At 36.4% G+C, this 16,134-nt stretch overlaps 1 protein-coding gene across 5 annotated transcripts in view; it reads right to left on the bottom strand.

Annotated features, from left to right (window-relative positions):
- The window catches only part of LOC129001460 (chromodomain-helicase-DNA-binding protein 7-like), a 76,257-nt gene that overhangs the window by 4,440 nt on the left and 55,683 nt on the right, over positions 1 to 16,134 (bottom strand). For 3 of the 5 annotated variants that reach the window (XM_054428751.1, XM_054428755.1, XM_054428753.1), the window contains 11 exons: positions 12,546 to 12,635; positions 10,520 to 10,662; positions 9,518 to 9,660; positions 7,580 to 8,769; positions 6,448 to 6,712; positions 5,182 to 5,290; positions 4,469 to 4,642; positions 3,705 to 3,873; positions 3,132 to 3,380; positions 718 to 852; positions 139 to 312 (listed from right to left, as the gene is read on the bottom strand). In XM_054428751.1, the coding sequence (XP_054284726.1) occupies positions 139 to 312; positions 718 to 852; positions 3,132 to 3,380; positions 3,705 to 3,873; positions 4,469 to 4,642; positions 5,182 to 5,290; positions 6,448 to 6,712; positions 7,580 to 8,769; positions 9,518 to 9,660; positions 10,520 to 10,662; positions 12,546 to 12,635 (2,841 nt within the window). The remainder of the gene's footprint in view (positions 1 to 138; positions 313 to 717; positions 853 to 3,131; positions 3,381 to 3,704; positions 3,874 to 4,468; positions 4,643 to 5,181; positions 5,291 to 6,447; positions 6,713 to 7,579; positions 8,770 to 9,517; positions 9,661 to 10,519; positions 10,663 to 12,545; positions 12,636 to 16,134) is intronic. The other 2 variants (XM_054428754.1, XM_054428752.1) reach the window with 2 other exon arrangements.

Genomic DNA, 16,134 nt, shown 5'->3' with positions numbered 1-16,134 from the left:
TAGAAAATACCGCAAAGGAACAGTTTTTATACTGATTTGCTATTAGAAGGAACGCCCTTGCAGTATATACCGTGGGATTTTCAGTGTGTTTTGCCCCTCAATACTATTCTACCTCAGCACTGCAAGTCATTTCCTTACCTTTTTACCAGTCATTCTATTTATAACTGACACGTTTTCATCCCCAGTCAATTTTTTCCAATCGAGAAGGGTCGGATCAACCCTGGGCCTTCGACGCCGAGGGGCTGATAGAAAATCAGCGCCCAATGATTGTTCAGGGATCATTGATGTTTGTTCTGCGAGCCATTTGTTAACCTACAACAAAATTGGTTTACACAAACTTGCAAAACTTCTGGTAGGTTCTATGCCGGAGGCTCCTAACAGAAACTCTATCGACTATCTCGTAAACAAGGTAAAAAATAATTTTTACTTCATGTAAAACTAATGACTTTAAGCATTTAACTCCCTTCTCTTGACAAGTCTAATACTTTGATATCTTAGAAACTGTTGTGTTCCTTTGTAAACTAAAATAATCAGGGGTAGAAATATTGTTTTCCCACAGCCTAGAAGTACTCATCCTGAAGATCACTCGTTTGGTCAAAACTTGAATTCTGTTCCCCGGAGGAGTTCATTCATGATCCATGCGAACACAGAAAAAGAGAGAGAAAGAGAATAAAACACTTAAAGCGGACACAAAATATGTGAAAGGAGAAATCCTACCTTGGCTTCGTGAGAGTAGGAACTGATTTTGGCAGAAAAGTCGGCCACCTTGCTGATATCTGCAATCATCGCCTCGTACGTCTTGCGCTGCACATGGGCAGCTGAGGCAGAGTTGGGCTGGGCCATCTTGATAGCCTGGAATAGCAAACCAACAACATGAGTCTAGTGGTGAACTCGAAGCTTTGAAGCCCAAGGTGCCGAGTTAAAATTCCGCCAATCACCAAAGGATTTTATCTGTGATAATGGCACGATCCTCCAGAACTAGAAATAAGTAACGTGTGAAACAGTTTCGGGCTAGAACATGAGGAAACAAATAAAATGTTCTTCTCAACAGTGCAAAAATATAGACAATCAGGAATTGTCCAAATCAATAGAGTAAAGTCAAGTAGACACAATAAAATTCTCAAAATTCTTAGGTTTAGGATAACCATCTTATCTTATCTTATCTAACAGGGGCAGGTCGAGACCTTTAAGCACTTCATCCGAAATCGAATTATTGCGCACCCCAGACAATTGCTTTCTTGTTGACCTACAAGTTAAGGCACCCAATTAATGCCTGTAGCTTCCCAATTAGTTCATCCTCAGGAAGGTAGGCCTATCTACCTCTAGCCATATTACCAAGAGTTATCAATCTAGCGTCAGAGAGTTCGTTACAATCAAAGAGTAAGTGATCAGCTGTCTCTTCTGACCTATCACAGTACCTACAGATCGGTTCACCATCATATAAGCCCATCCGTTGTAAATGTTTCCTGAATCTTCCATGACCAGTTATCAGTTCAACAATTAATTTAATTCTTCGTCTGTCTAGTCTCAAGAGGTCATAGGCGACCTTTTTAGAAGGCCTAAACAGAGTAAGCTTGCTGACCCTAAGAAGGGGAACATCGACCCAGCGTTTGCGATGCTTTTCCTTGGCCCATGACGCAATCGCAGAAAATGCACTGTTTCGTGAGATGCCACAGAAGGGTTGTGGGCCTATCATTGATGTCGCAGAGGCAGTATTTGCCAATCTGTCTGCAGCTTCATTACCTTTAATGCCTGAGTGTCCTGGCACCCAGCAAAGCGTAAGGTAATTTCTCCTACCCAACTCAGACACAGAAGCAAGACAGTCCCACACGAGCCTGGAGTTGAATTCGTAAGAGTTTAATGCTTTTAAGGACGCTTGACTATCAGTATAGATATTGATTGTTTTGTCTCTGATATCTTTGTTAAGATGTTCTCGAGCACAAACCAAAATGGCAGTGACCTCCGCTTGAAAGACAGTTGGCTACACCCCCATTGGAAGACAAATGCCAGTGCCTCCATTTATCCAATGCGCACCTGCTCCAGTGCCCCCATTTTTGATCTTAGAACCATCAGTATAGCATTCTAAATCACCTGTGGGTATGGGTCCTTTTCCGCCAGACCAATCCTTCCTATCTGGTATTAGTACTTTGAAAGGCTTTCCAAAGGAGTATTTTTTGGACATGTGATCTGAAGGCAAGTCCAATTCATCATTATGTACCACCTGAACAATTTTGGAGTGCCCTTTATTGTTTCCTGAGGTTATCCATAAGTTTTCGCATCTAAGGCGTTGGGCTGTTTTACTTGCTACCACCTTGATGTAAATGTCGATAGGTAGCATATCAAGCAGACAGTCAAGAGCCGCTCCAGGACAGCTGCTTACTGCCCTAGTTATCATTATAAGAGCAAGCCTCTGAACTCCTGCTAAAGCTTTGACAGCTATAGTAGATTCCATTAGGATAACCATTTGAATTGGGATGCATTATCTCCCCCAAAAGTAAAATTCATAAGTATGTGTTTCGCAAAGATATACACACAAGAAATAGAGATCAAATGGACATACCCTGGCTTTTTTCTCAAAGAAAGCAACAGTGCAAGCAAAATCGGATGTAAATTCCTTAATAAATTACCATCAAATCTGAAAACTAATATACATACTTTTAGATTTAGAAATGTAGTAAGAAAATATCTCCAAGATAAAACTTGTTATTCTATAGATTTCTTTTTATAGCTCTATCAATCGATCCAATAATTTTCAGTGATAAAGGAAAAAGACTACAAATTAAAAGATCTGGTGAGGGAATTTAAAAACCTTGTCTCTTGTTATGCAAACAACCAAAAAGAGTAAAAAAAAATCAAATGCAATATGCAATACTCTTCCGGAAATCGGGAATATTTTCCCCCTGAAAATTTCCTGAAATTTTGGGACCCGTCCATCCTTAATTTTTACTTTAGCCATTCGATATTAAATTTCACAGGAAAAGATAAGGAACAAAGCAAAACATTAACTATGAGCCATAAAGGAACAAGTTAACTGGATGAAAACGGCAAAAAACTATGATATGCATCTTCGCAAGGCAAGCCTATCAGGAGAGGGTTTATGATGACTGATGTTTACGTTTGTTGTGTGTTACCTGTTGTTGCTGAAGTAGTTGTTGCTGTAGTTGTTGTTGTTGTTTCAACAGCAGGTTGTGCTGCTCTGCCTGTTGCAGGAAGGGAGGCTTGTTGGAGGCCGCAGGAGATTTAGTCACCGTCACACTCACACTGGGACTCTTCTTGGGCTCAGACTGTTGTTCCTTAGCTGCTGAGAGACCCAACACAATCTCATCCAGCTTCCTCTTCTTCTTCTCCTTCCCCACCACTGGCTCTTCTACAGGCACCGGCTGCAAATATCTCTTAGTTGTAAAACAATCAATGAACAGTTAAAACTATTTTATACTAAGTTCTTGAATAATAATTTTGTGTAATAAGAGGTTTGAAAAAGTAAAAGGTGGCAAAAAAAAATTGTATCCGGTAAACCGGACTGAATTGCTGGCTGGGAAAATAAATTTAAATTCAATAAAAGAACTAAAACATAACACTGATATTTCATCTTAATACAGGTCTTCTTTAGGCTTCAATAGTCATTCAAAGATCTGTAGATTCAATCTACCTTTGATCCGTACAGTTTAACCTACTGATAATAATGTTCCTATATCGATACATACACAATTCTTCCTCTGCATCAGTTTGTTCAGCATATCATCCAACTTGCTCTTCGTCTGTTGAGGCTGCTTGTTTTTACTGGGCATGGAGAAGTCTTGCACCTCATCCATCATTGATGAAGTATCTTTCGACGTGCTGGCTTTGGCATCGGAGGAAGATGATTTTGGAACACTGAAAATAAATGTATGGTTTGAAATAAACTCAAATACCTAATTGATTGATTGATAATTATTTATCCAAGTACACAAATAATCGTATTGCTGCCTACTTCAATATTCTGAAATGGGCAAGATGTTGTGTCTTTGAATATACGTTTGTTCAAAGACAGAAACTTCTCTAAACTTTAGCCAGACCATGCAGCAAAAAGAAATTGGCCATAGTGTGATGGTTTCAGCTTTGAATATCGTTACAAGTATACTAGTTAAAAGTTGTAGCTTGTTACCGTTACTTATGAACAATAGAAACCCCAATTACTAAACTATTTAATGAAGCTAAAATGAAAGAACAACTTATCTAAACTGTAGCACATTTTAAATCACATAAAATAGCACAGTGGTAAAAAAAAATTAAGTGGAAAATAAAATTTTCATATCGGCACACTGTGGCGAGTGGCTTGTTCATTCAGTGTTCTACTAAATCACGAAATTGGCAACAGCTGATCATATACAGATTGGACGTCTACATAAATACCTAAGAGTCAACTGTTTTAGTCTGCAACCTACTATCAAAAATTTAGTTGGTTTGAATATACATTTGGTGTAACTACCTGGAAGATAAGTCGATGGGTGTGAGTGTGCTGTTGGTGCCTGGCAGCGTGTGTGAGGGAGGAGGCTGCTGTTTGTGATACTTGAGGTCAAAGGGCATAGACAACACACGAGATGTCTGGTGAGACTGCTGATGAGCTGGTGGTGGCTGTAGTCCAGTCACTGGCGTTGACCTTCTGTAACATTACAGCACTCATAAAACTATCAACATTCCGTGGTCAAATTAGATAAACATTAAAAAATCTTCAATTACAATAGAACCCCTTTCAACCGCACTCCGTTAAACCAAAACTCGAGTTTAACTAAACCATAGAAATTAAAAACAATTAGATTCACTTAACAGCAGGGATTGTCCACTGTAGCTTGGGGTCATTGGTTTGGCTTGGCTCGGTCAATGGAATGCAATAAAGCAGATGACGACCTACATCCCTTACCGTGATAGAGAAAAAGTTTAGAAAATAGCTGACGATTATATCAGATTTTTAAATGACAAAAATATCAGAATTTTACTGTATTTGCAAAAAAACAACAACTGCAAAGCCTATATAGAATAGTTTATAAAAATCTATAGAAAGTTGAGTAGAAAAATCATGCAAAAATTGCTTTTAAAAGAGAATTTAGTATTGTTTTTATGGACAGACCACTTTGAAACTTAAGTGTTTGTATCCAGATAAACCACCTCCATTAATCATCACACTATGTTGAATATGCCTACCTTGATTCCTCCGAGAGAGATTCGTCGTTGTCCCACGGAGCGGCAGGAGAATGTTTCATCATATGAGACATCTGCATGTTTGTACTGTTCAACAATGCGTGCAGCTTGGCTGAAACACAGAGACATCAGTGAAAACACTTCAAAATCCATAGGCTTTTACAGTAAAGTTAAACATCTACAAAATACTCAGTTTTATCATTTACAACTTTTACTTTTTATCAAGAAATATTTTAAAATTCTAATTATATACTGAAATTTATAGTAGGTAGAAAATGTTAAGAGTCCTTGGAGCCTAAACATTCTAACTCATAAAACAATTAAAAAAAAAACTACAAAGAAAATTCCTAATCTCGCAGTATACTAGATTTTTAAATCACAATCACTTTGGTATATAAAAACAAATATTTTGAGATGGTAAATAACTCTTTAACGGCTGTTTGAAAATAAAGAAATTACAGAAACATTGCTCTTATGGCGGGCAAATCCAAGATGGTCGTTGGCTTCCATGGACTCCCTTGAAAATCAATTAAAAACAACAACAAAATTTTCTAATCCCACAGTACACTAGATATGTAATCATAACCGCTTTGGTGTTATCCAAGATGGCCGCTAGCCTCCAAGGACTCTTAACGTATGTTGAATGAACAAACTGACAAAATCAATGCCACTGCCACAGTTGCCATCTATAGAAATTGGCGTTGGTTACATTGAGCAACATAAGTAAGAAATTTTAATGTGATACAGTAGACTCCCTCTAGTTCGGCTTCGGTTGGATCGGCCGTTTAAAAATATTATATTTTTATATATTTATTCAGGGTGCTCAGTTGTACTTATTTACTACAATAATTTAATATATCAGCAGCCCTATTACGTGAACTTCTAAATTTAATATATATAGCCTATATGTAAATAAATGAATTTGAACGGATGATGTTTTTGGCCTCTGGGGACATCAAAACGAAAAGTAAATCGGTCCCAGGTCCAGGTCTTAAGGAAAATTCGCTAAAAACTGCCTTCATACTTTTTTGAAAAAAAAAAAAAACAGAAATAAACATTGTTAAAATTTGGCCCAAAGCTCAAAACTTTTTGTTTTCAAAAGAGTTTGACTCTGCTCTAACCTAAAAATCACTATCGCACACCCCTAATAGTAGGAAATGGACCATATATTGTAGCCTTAATACACCTGGCAGAATTTCTTTGAGTTTAACAAGAAACATTGGTTATTATCTGTTGTTCATACCACTTAGCATTAGACTATTCAATTACCTCTCTCAGTCTCCACGTCGATGGCTATATGCCTCTTGCGCTTGGCCGGCGGCTGATGTGCTGCAGTGGTGGGCCGAGAGTGGTCTGTAGTGATAGTGATCACCTCAGATCCCTCAGACAATGACCTCGGTGTAGACACTGGAGTATCTTCCCCTCCCTCTCCCTCCCCTAGGCCAGAGTAGGCTGAGAATGTGCGAGAGACCGGCCACTCCTTGTGTTCCACACAGTGCACTATGTGCTGCAGTCTCACTTGTAACGCATGGTCCTGCAACATAGACAATGGGCTGAGTAACTTGCAAAATAGAGTAGTTCGTTTGTAAACTGATGGGAGTTTGACTCCTAATCCAGATATAGGTAATAACATAAATGTGACATAAAACAAAATAAATTTTTTTTTTAAGCAACTAACATTAAAATAAATGAAACTCTTGACATTGAAATAAACATAAACATTACATTAATTAGAACATTTAGTGATCAATATTTCTTTGTTTTTAATAAATATCGATATGAAACAGAATTCTAAGCTGTTCCAGTATTTAAGATGCCGTTTGCAGTTCAGAATACAATTTACTTGTTTCATTAGTGTTAATGGAGATGTGTTTGCTCGATTGCTACTAGCTTGTGCGTAAACAATGTTAATAATAATGACACAAAATCAGTGACGTAGCCAGGATTTCAAAATAGAGGGGGTCGACTGACCAGGTCCAGGTAGAAGAGGGGGGGGGGTCCAGGAAAATTTTGAAAATATAGGCCCTAAAACGGTATTTTTTAGCTCTCCTGGCATTGAAAATAATCAACCCCAACGTCAATCCAGTATTATTATATAATTTACGTTTAATTTAACAAAAAAATATTATATTTAGGGCCGGAAGGGGGGGGTCCAGACCCCCAGGACCCCCCCCCCTGGCTACGTCACTGCAAAAATGTCATGATTTTCTAAAATATAAGTGCCAAAACTTCCTATTTCTAAACTTTTGAATCTCGAAACTCGGTGATCGAATCTCGAAACCGAAACTTTTCCAAAGTTTTGATGGTTTTGAGATTTGAGATTTGGTTTTGACACATCACTATATTCTAGACCCAGACCTCTCCACATAATAATTCTACTAATTTAAGACAAGTGACTTACCTTGGGCCATTTGATGGGGTTCTGGTAGCTTTGCTGCAGCAGTTGTGCTATCGTAGACTGTTTGTCAGCCACCACAGTCGTGTCAATCTCAGGCAGCTTGTGCATCACTTCCAGTTCAGGGAACATGGCCTTGAACCGGTCCACCACCTCGGTTCCCTTCGAAGCTTCAGACGACTCTGTCTTGGTTTCTTCTTTCACACTGTTTTTGTCAGATTCACTCTTGACAGACCCTGTTTCCATTTTTATTTCCAAGCTTTTCTTGTCATCGTCTTCCTTTTCTCCAGGAGATTTTTCATTTTTCACTTCAGAATCTACTTCTTCTTTTTTCTCGTCACTCTGGCATTTAGCCTTGACCACATCTACGTTGTTAGTTAACGCTTCTTTGAGTGTCGAGTCTTCTTTTTCATTCTCATCACCCACCTTATCATTAGATTCTCGATTTACAGCCAACATTTCAGATTCGTCCATACCCTGTTTTGATTGTTCAGATTCAGTTTTTACATCAGACTTTGTTTCCTCAGAGCTCAAAGGTTCATCAGTCTTTTCAGTATTACTATTTATAGTTTCTGAATCACATTTTGGTTCAGCACTAGTCAACTCTTCTGTCCTCTCATTGGTCGAGTTTTCACTCTCACCAGAATTTTTCACACCCTCGCCCTCATTTGTTTTCTCAGCTTCAGCTGATTCCGTTTCACTTTTCAAACCCTCTTCTTTCTCCTGTTTAACAGAGCTCTCCTCTTCAGGCACTTCTACTTTCAGAGGCGTACTTCCTATTTTTTCAATTTTAAGCGTTCCTTCCCCCTTTTCTAGTTTCACAAGTATTTCGTTTCTGTCGAGCTTCAGGATATCTTCAGGCCTTTCGAGTTTCAGCGTGTTACTGGTGCCTTCATTTTTAACAGAGATCATATTTTTCCTGACTATTTCTCTGAAGGACAGCTCTGGGTCGTTGAGTATGAAGAAGTCAGTTCGGCCCAGCCCGTGTTTGGCCACTCCCTGCAGTAGGTCCTTGTCGTGTTTGCCAGGTATCCACCATTCTGGCACGTCTGCTGACGACTGACACAGCCTCAGTCTCTCCTCCAGTTGTGGATGAGGCAGTATCTCCTCTCTGATCTTACTCAATAGAGTGATCTTCTCTAATGTACGGCGAGCCTTGTCCTCTGGCAGCGGCTCCACGTACATCTCTGTACACTCTGTAGGCAACATGTACAAAACATTACAATTGTTTCATATTATTAGAATTAATATACATTTTACTGAACATTGTTCAAGAACACATGTCAAGTTTAGTATCGTTTGTTTATATGCCTTGGGCATTATGTTGGACTAAAGAAGGCACCTTTTCTCTTTTTTTAATTTACATTTTCCTTCAGCAACAATACTTCTTGTCTAGATCCTTTTTTCATCAATTTATTTTAAAGATTTTTGTAAAAATTTGTTTTGTATTTTATTCCTGATAATTGACATTGGCACTATACTCAAAATTTGACTAAAGAATATGAAATTCTATGTAATTTTTTATCCATCAAGTTCTGACTTAATTAATAGTACATTAAATAAAGAATTAAAAAATATATTAAAATGTGCAATTTGTGTAAAAATTGAATTCAAGTTTTACAACACTTACAAAAGGTAGTACGAAGGTGTGCTGACTTGGCAAAGAAGAGTAAAGAATAGCTGTTAAAAAATGTAATGTTATTGTTCCTGTAACAGCGGCAGGTTCTTTTTAGACCATCAGCTGTGCTGCGGTTACCATAGGTTCTGACGTACACACCACTTGGAGCGCCATGTAGTTACGGCGTACGCGCTACGTAAACTACAGCGGTGTGTGCCAGAACCTATGGTAACTGCAGCACGGCTGACAGTCTATATTTAATTCTTTTTGTCTATGTCATTGTTAACAAGCCTTATAATATGCTTTTTATTCAAATTCATACTAACCTTCCTCTTCAGTCAGCTTTATGCAGCACACCCGCTTACACATTGCAATGAATGCTTTGTAATACTCAGTCATGGTCTCGTCAAACTTCTTTTCTAATCTGGCGATTGACTTGAATTTGCCCCATTCAAATCGATTCTTCTGCCTGTAACAAAGCAAAACTATATAAGTAAACACACTGACAAATCAACAAATCAATCAAGCTATCACACACTATTTAGTGTTACACAACTATATTTATAGGTGTATGTTATGTGAATGTAATAGGAGTAGGCCTACTACTTTTCCAATACCCGACATTCCAAAAACTCTGCCTATCCCGAATTTAAGTTTATTAACATTTTTTTAACATTAGTAAAAATGAAACTTCTTTACTGAGAACATTGTCGAAGTTGAAGTGTCGCCCCAAATGTCAGAAAAGCTTGCAATATAGCTATGTCGCCAAAGCTATCAATATAGCCTAAATTAACAAAATCAATAGACTGTGATTGATGTTAGCATCAACACCAAAGTTGAAGATTCTATTGACGATTTAACGAACGTCAGAAAGACTATCAATGTCAAAACTTCCAAGTAATCAAGTTATGATGTTGTGAATATCGACAAACCTAGCGATATCTCCAAGGGCGGTGATGAATTCAGTGATACCATGAATGGTGATACCACAAATGTTATACTTTGAACGCTAGCAATGTTGCAATGTTGGTTATTTATCTGTGAACAATAGAGAAGCAGAAAACACTAAAATGTTGCAGTAACATTGTTATCGTCTCGTGTGAGTAAGTTTTCATCAACTCTCATGATTGTAGCCATAAAGCCAACATTTTTTGCGATCACAGCTACACAAACGTCAACAGCGATTGCGATTATTCCCCCATCAATACTTTGATATTAGAGAAATCTGCTTATTCCGGATTCCCGCTAATCCAAATAGGGTTTGGTCACGATTTGTTTGGAATAGCGAGACTCTACTGTACTTTGATTGACTGCCACTATTCACATACCTGTCAAACTCTACGCCGTACGTGGAGACAGTTCTGTAGAAGTCTTGTTCCTCCCGTCGTGACCACTTGCGTTGATTCACCTCTTGCCTCTGTCTCTCTCGCTCTCTCACAATCTGCTCGTACTTCTCTCTCCTCTCTACCTTCTAAACATCCACAACAGACCCATATATAGGATGTTTCCATTATACAAAATATCATGGTTTTACTACTGTATTAGCAATTAAAAATTCCTTAAGACAAAACATCGATAAAAATTCTGATTAGGCCTACCATTCGTTTTTGTTACTGGTTTACTTGAATAATTTTTAATTATTTAATATTTTCAATTATATAAAAACAAAAAAAAAATTGAAAGATACAGCTAATCAAGGCATAGAAAATGAGAGAATTTGTACAAGTTTTTTCTACTTAAAATATTTGGTTTGATGTTTACAGAAAACAAGGAAAAAGATAATTTTACTTTGCTAAAAAAAAATAATACTACTAAGGTTTTGGGGGATTTTGAACTGCATTAAAATATGACATTCATTGTAGTACAAGTTCAAAGTTTTATGTTATTTCAAGTTATTGTAAGATAACTGTTAGATTGTCTTTAGGTAGAGATTTGCATGGTGAATATTCAAAACTAATGTGCTATATTATTTGCTACACTATATACAACTAAATTACTCCTATTGAAAAATGTTTACATACAAAAGCAACAAAAGACGTTTAACAGAAAAACAAATAACAACACAAAAGACTATGGTAAATGTTTAGCACACAGATAGTGAAAGAATAGCAAGACATGAAATTTGAAGAAATAACAGAATATAAAAAAAGCGCTCACAACTAAATTAACTTAGATTGTAGGATTATTTGAGTAAATTAGATAACTGTACTTAAATAACACCTGCAGCCCTCATTATATGAATTAATTTTGCTTTGGTAAATTTAATTCACTATGTGGTAAACCAGTGTTGTACACTTGTTTTGTTTAAGCAATGAATGACATTCTATTTCAAATGAAATTTTTATAAATCAAACTTTTTCAGTTGAAAATCAAGCTATTAATAGACCACAGACAAAATATATTTCAGTTTTCCACAACTTGTTGAGCTTGGGTTTCAACCTAAATGGCTGGTATTGTATTAAATTAAACTGAAACATGCCCACAACATGGCTCTTTTCAGATGTGCTAATCCGTAAAGAAACTCCATTGACAAAAATGTGAATAGTAAAGAAAGAAAGAGGCAACAACTCAAATACATGTTCTAATGAAAGAAAACTGTCACAAGCAAAGCTGCAAAGCAGTATTAAATACGGGTTTAAGGCTGTAAAAGTCAAATTTCAAATAACAGCTGATCAGCATTGTCTGTTTTGGTTGTAATTTGGATTAAATCAATGTTATCTTTAAACACTTGTACATACATTTACACTTATGCTGTAATTAATTTGTCAAACAGTTAATAGCCTATATCATCATCACACCAGTCATCATCACACTCAATTGGTGGTGTCCTTGCTTTTCAATGAACACTCACTAATACTAAGGATTTTCAAGTCGACTGAATTAATATAAATTCAATGTTCAAATTAAATGGGAGAAATGTGAAAAAAGGCAGAATTATTTTAAAGATATCTTGAATATAATGAAATGTCTTTTTAAAGAGCTAAGCTTGATTTGTGTATTTATAATTTAATATAAGTACAATAATTATGTGCTAAAATAAATGCATTACGCTAGCCATTAATAGCTGAGATTGTATGTGGCATAGGCACATAGCAGTACACACTCTACCCTATCATAATTTGGACTCGAGAAAAAGTGACCATCACGCGCTATTTAACAGATTGCTATGCACCAAAATTGTGTTTACAGTGACGCATCTCTAGTTTGAAATTTTGGTAAAATAATGGCTGTGTGGTTTGTAAAATCCACAGGAATGACAGTCGGTTTAGTGAGCGTTTACTGGACTGTTGTTATCGGCTGTGGGGTGGTGGGTTCTATTTACTACCAATCAGCCAAGTCTAGAGTGGTACTAACCCATAGGTACATGGCCAGCTGATGCCAATCCCAGTTGGTCCCCAGCTGTTGGTTGATGGCCTCAACAGCTGCTGAATGCTGCTCCATCGGCTACCAACACACAAGCATGCTCTCTCACTCTACCAACACACTACACTAACTCTCGACAATGCCTGTAGTGGCTCGCTCATAGTAATAGCGACAAAGTCTTAAAATTAAATGTAACATTCTAGAGAAACAAAATTTTGAGAATGTTACACAATAGCCTCAGACTAAGCCTATCTTGGTTTTAGCGAGGGATGGACAAGTCCTGAACTTTTAGGAAATGTTGGAGAATATATATTTCTGATCAAGATTTTACCAATATTGTTAGAGACAATGATGATGTCTCCAGGATCGTGGGAGATTCTCACAATTTTGTCACTGTTGCGGAAGACAAGGAGGGTGTCTCTAGGATCGCAGGAGATGATTAATAATTTGGTAACGGGTGACATTGATGATGTCTCTGTGATTGCAGCAGATCATCAATAATTTGCCACTATAGCAGGTGATGATGGCATAGAACAGTGCAATAAGGACCTAAAATAGGTTTGATTTAGGTTGAAATTATTGCAATATATTTGCATGAATTTTTACAGAACATTTTCAAAGCAAACCAAAGTTGCTCTTGCACTGGAAGAAAAATCCTGCCCCACCCTGAACTAAAAGTACAACCGACCCCCCATCCATCCCTAGTTTTTTGTTCAGCTTAACACAAAGCTTGCCACTCCAGACATTGTCAAGTTTTATCTGGTTTTCAACTCAACATTACCTTTGAAATATAGACTTTGTGTGTAAATGCTCTACATAAAATAATATTGTTGCTAAAACTACTTCAAAAATTGGTAGATAGTGATTAAATCGACATTTAAATCCCTACAACAGACTTGATTCGATCAATATAAAAATATTTTGGTGATACTCTTTAGCCAGTCTGTTTTACCTGAATTAGGCCTAAGTTGGAAAAATCACAGCTAGTAAGTTAGAGTTAAACTAAAACAGCATAAATTTGATTATTTACACAGCTGTCCCATTTTGTCAAAACCCAAACATGTATTTACAACGGTTTTTACTGACACAAAAACACAGTCAAACAATTTGAGAGCAACTTAACACACCCAACAAAATGAAGAAAATAGCAACGGACAATCACAGGAACATCAAGAATTGAGCCCTAATATTTCCACATCCATGGAGTAATTTTTAAAATATGAACGTTTTTAAACATTTGTTTTAATCATATTTACTTTTTAAAATATTATATTTTTTAAGTGCAAAGCTACAAACTACCATAACTATCAAACTACGGTGAATAAAGATGTAGTTTAATCAACTCAACTAATTTAGGTGCAGGGTATAAACAAAATTTGCTACAAGAAGTCAAATACAAGTTCTATTGAAGTTAATGGCATATCAACTTTAGTAAAAAGGATGTTTAAATTTTCCAGTAATTTAATTGTACTACCTACAAAGTTTGTAAAATTCTTCAATAGCCTCATCATTGTGTAAAATAGACCATCTTAATTTCCTTTTGGTTGGGTTCCAACCTTCAACTCAAAACAAAATTCTTTTAAGATTTTTGTGAATACCCCGCCGCAGCCAACCTGCAGACTAAGCGAATTTCAACTAGTCTGATTACATATTTACTAAAATATTTCCATAAATAAGACATATTTATTCCCAATTTAAATAACATTAGATTTAACAAGTGCTTAGGTTTACTGCTATGGAGAAAGGTAAAAAGTGTTTTTGACCATTATAGCATAGGATGAAATAAATAAATTTGCCAAATTTTATCAACATCCATAAACAAGTAAACTACAACAGTTTTAATTTTCTCTATGAGAAAATACTCGGGAATTTATTTACTTTCCCTAAGAATAAAATGGTAGTTTTAAAACGTACATTTTTTTTTCTCTGTAACCTTTAGGCATAAAACAGAACTTCAATATGCTAAATTATTTATTTTTTAAGCTTTTAAAACAGTTTTGAAAGAAATTGAAACATTTTATATTTTTAGGGTCAATAATGGGAAAAACTCATTTTTACCCCTAAACCCCCCCCCCCCCCCCCATAAACCCCCGTTCCCATTGTCCGATCATGCTGGTTCGCGAACTCGTTCGAACAAATGTAGGTTTACACGCTTGTGCCAAATTTTATCAAAATCGGATCACTTTTGCTTGAGTTATGGTGCTGACAAATATATAAATATATATATGAATTTGAACGAATGGTGTTTTTGGCCTCTGGGGGCCTTAAAACAATAACGTAAATCGGTCCCAGATCCCGGGTCTTACCATAAGACCTACAGTAATAGCTTATTCCCTATATTGGAAATTCGCTAATAAAAAGAAAAACCTCCGCTCCAGCAAATCTGCTGACTAAGCAAATTTCCATTTGCCTGAATTGATATTTAATTAAATCTAAGTTATTAAATTAACATTTAGGTTTAACGAGTCTATAGGTTTGCTGCTACAGGCAAACTAACAAAGTGTGTTTTTCAGTAAAATATCAATAACTTAGTATAAGATAAATAAATTTGCCAAGTGATAAAAATATATCCATAAACAAGCAAACTGCAACATTTTACAATTCTCCATAAGAATAACATGGGAATTTAAAATGGATATTTTAACTTACTAAATTATTTGTTTTTTAAAGCTTTTTAAAAGGTCTGGAGAGAAATTGGGAAATTTTGTGTTTTAAGGGTAAAAATTAGAAAAACCCATTTTTCCCGTTAAACCCCATTCCAATGGTCCGATCATGCTGGTTTGCAAAATCATTCAAGTTTATCCTGCCTTGCACTTTTAAACCAAATTTCATCAAAATCCGAAAAAAATTACTCAAGTTATCGTGCTCACACACATATATTACTCTATATATATAAAATTTGAACGAATGGTGTTTTTGGCCTCTGGGGACATCGAAATGGAAAAGTAAAACGGTCCCGGGCCTAGGTCTTACCGTGCCACTTACGGCAATAGCTACTTCCCTATAGTGAAATTCATTAACCCTCCAAGTGTTATTTGTCGATGCTTCGACACATACACACGGCGAAGGCTCTATGACTGACAAAATCAGATTGAACTGGATCGAGTTAGGTATAATTTTATTTGTCAGATTCAGAGCTTTCTCCGGAGGTCTGTCCCTAAGCGCTTTTCATTTTAGTTCCGAAAATATTGTAGCAGACAGCTGACGTGCGTATTTGTAAACAGCTTGGTTAACCTCGCACCGATGACTGATGTGTTTTAGTACGTTTATCATTGTTTTAGTGTTAAAAATCAAAAGTAGTGATATACGTGGTGCATTATAAGAAGATTTAAGTGATTTTGAAGGGCTGGTTGATGATCCTGAAGAAGTAGGTAGTGATATTGATGTAAATTATCAGCCAGATTCCTAGCTATGGTTAGGCTATGCATTCTTAGCTAAACGCTATGTACTGAAATCTGTTTTTTGCCCATAACTTATTTATTTGCAAATCTACTTCCTTATATTATATATTTGTAATCCTCATAAAATTAAGAACAAATATTGCTATATTTATATACTATATTGGCTATTTTCAAATATT

The sequence above is a fragment of the Macrosteles quadrilineatus genome, unplaced genomic scaffold (genome assembly GCF_028750875.1).
Source record: "Macrosteles quadrilineatus isolate MER2022 unplaced genomic scaffold, UCM_ALF_1.0 Scaffold_8__2_contigs__length_117827958, whole genome shotgun sequence".
Classification (NCBI taxonomy): domain Eukaryota; kingdom Metazoa; phylum Arthropoda; class Insecta; order Hemiptera; family Cicadellidae; genus Macrosteles; species Macrosteles quadrilineatus.
This window is presented reverse-complemented; position numbering and strand designations above follow the sequence as displayed.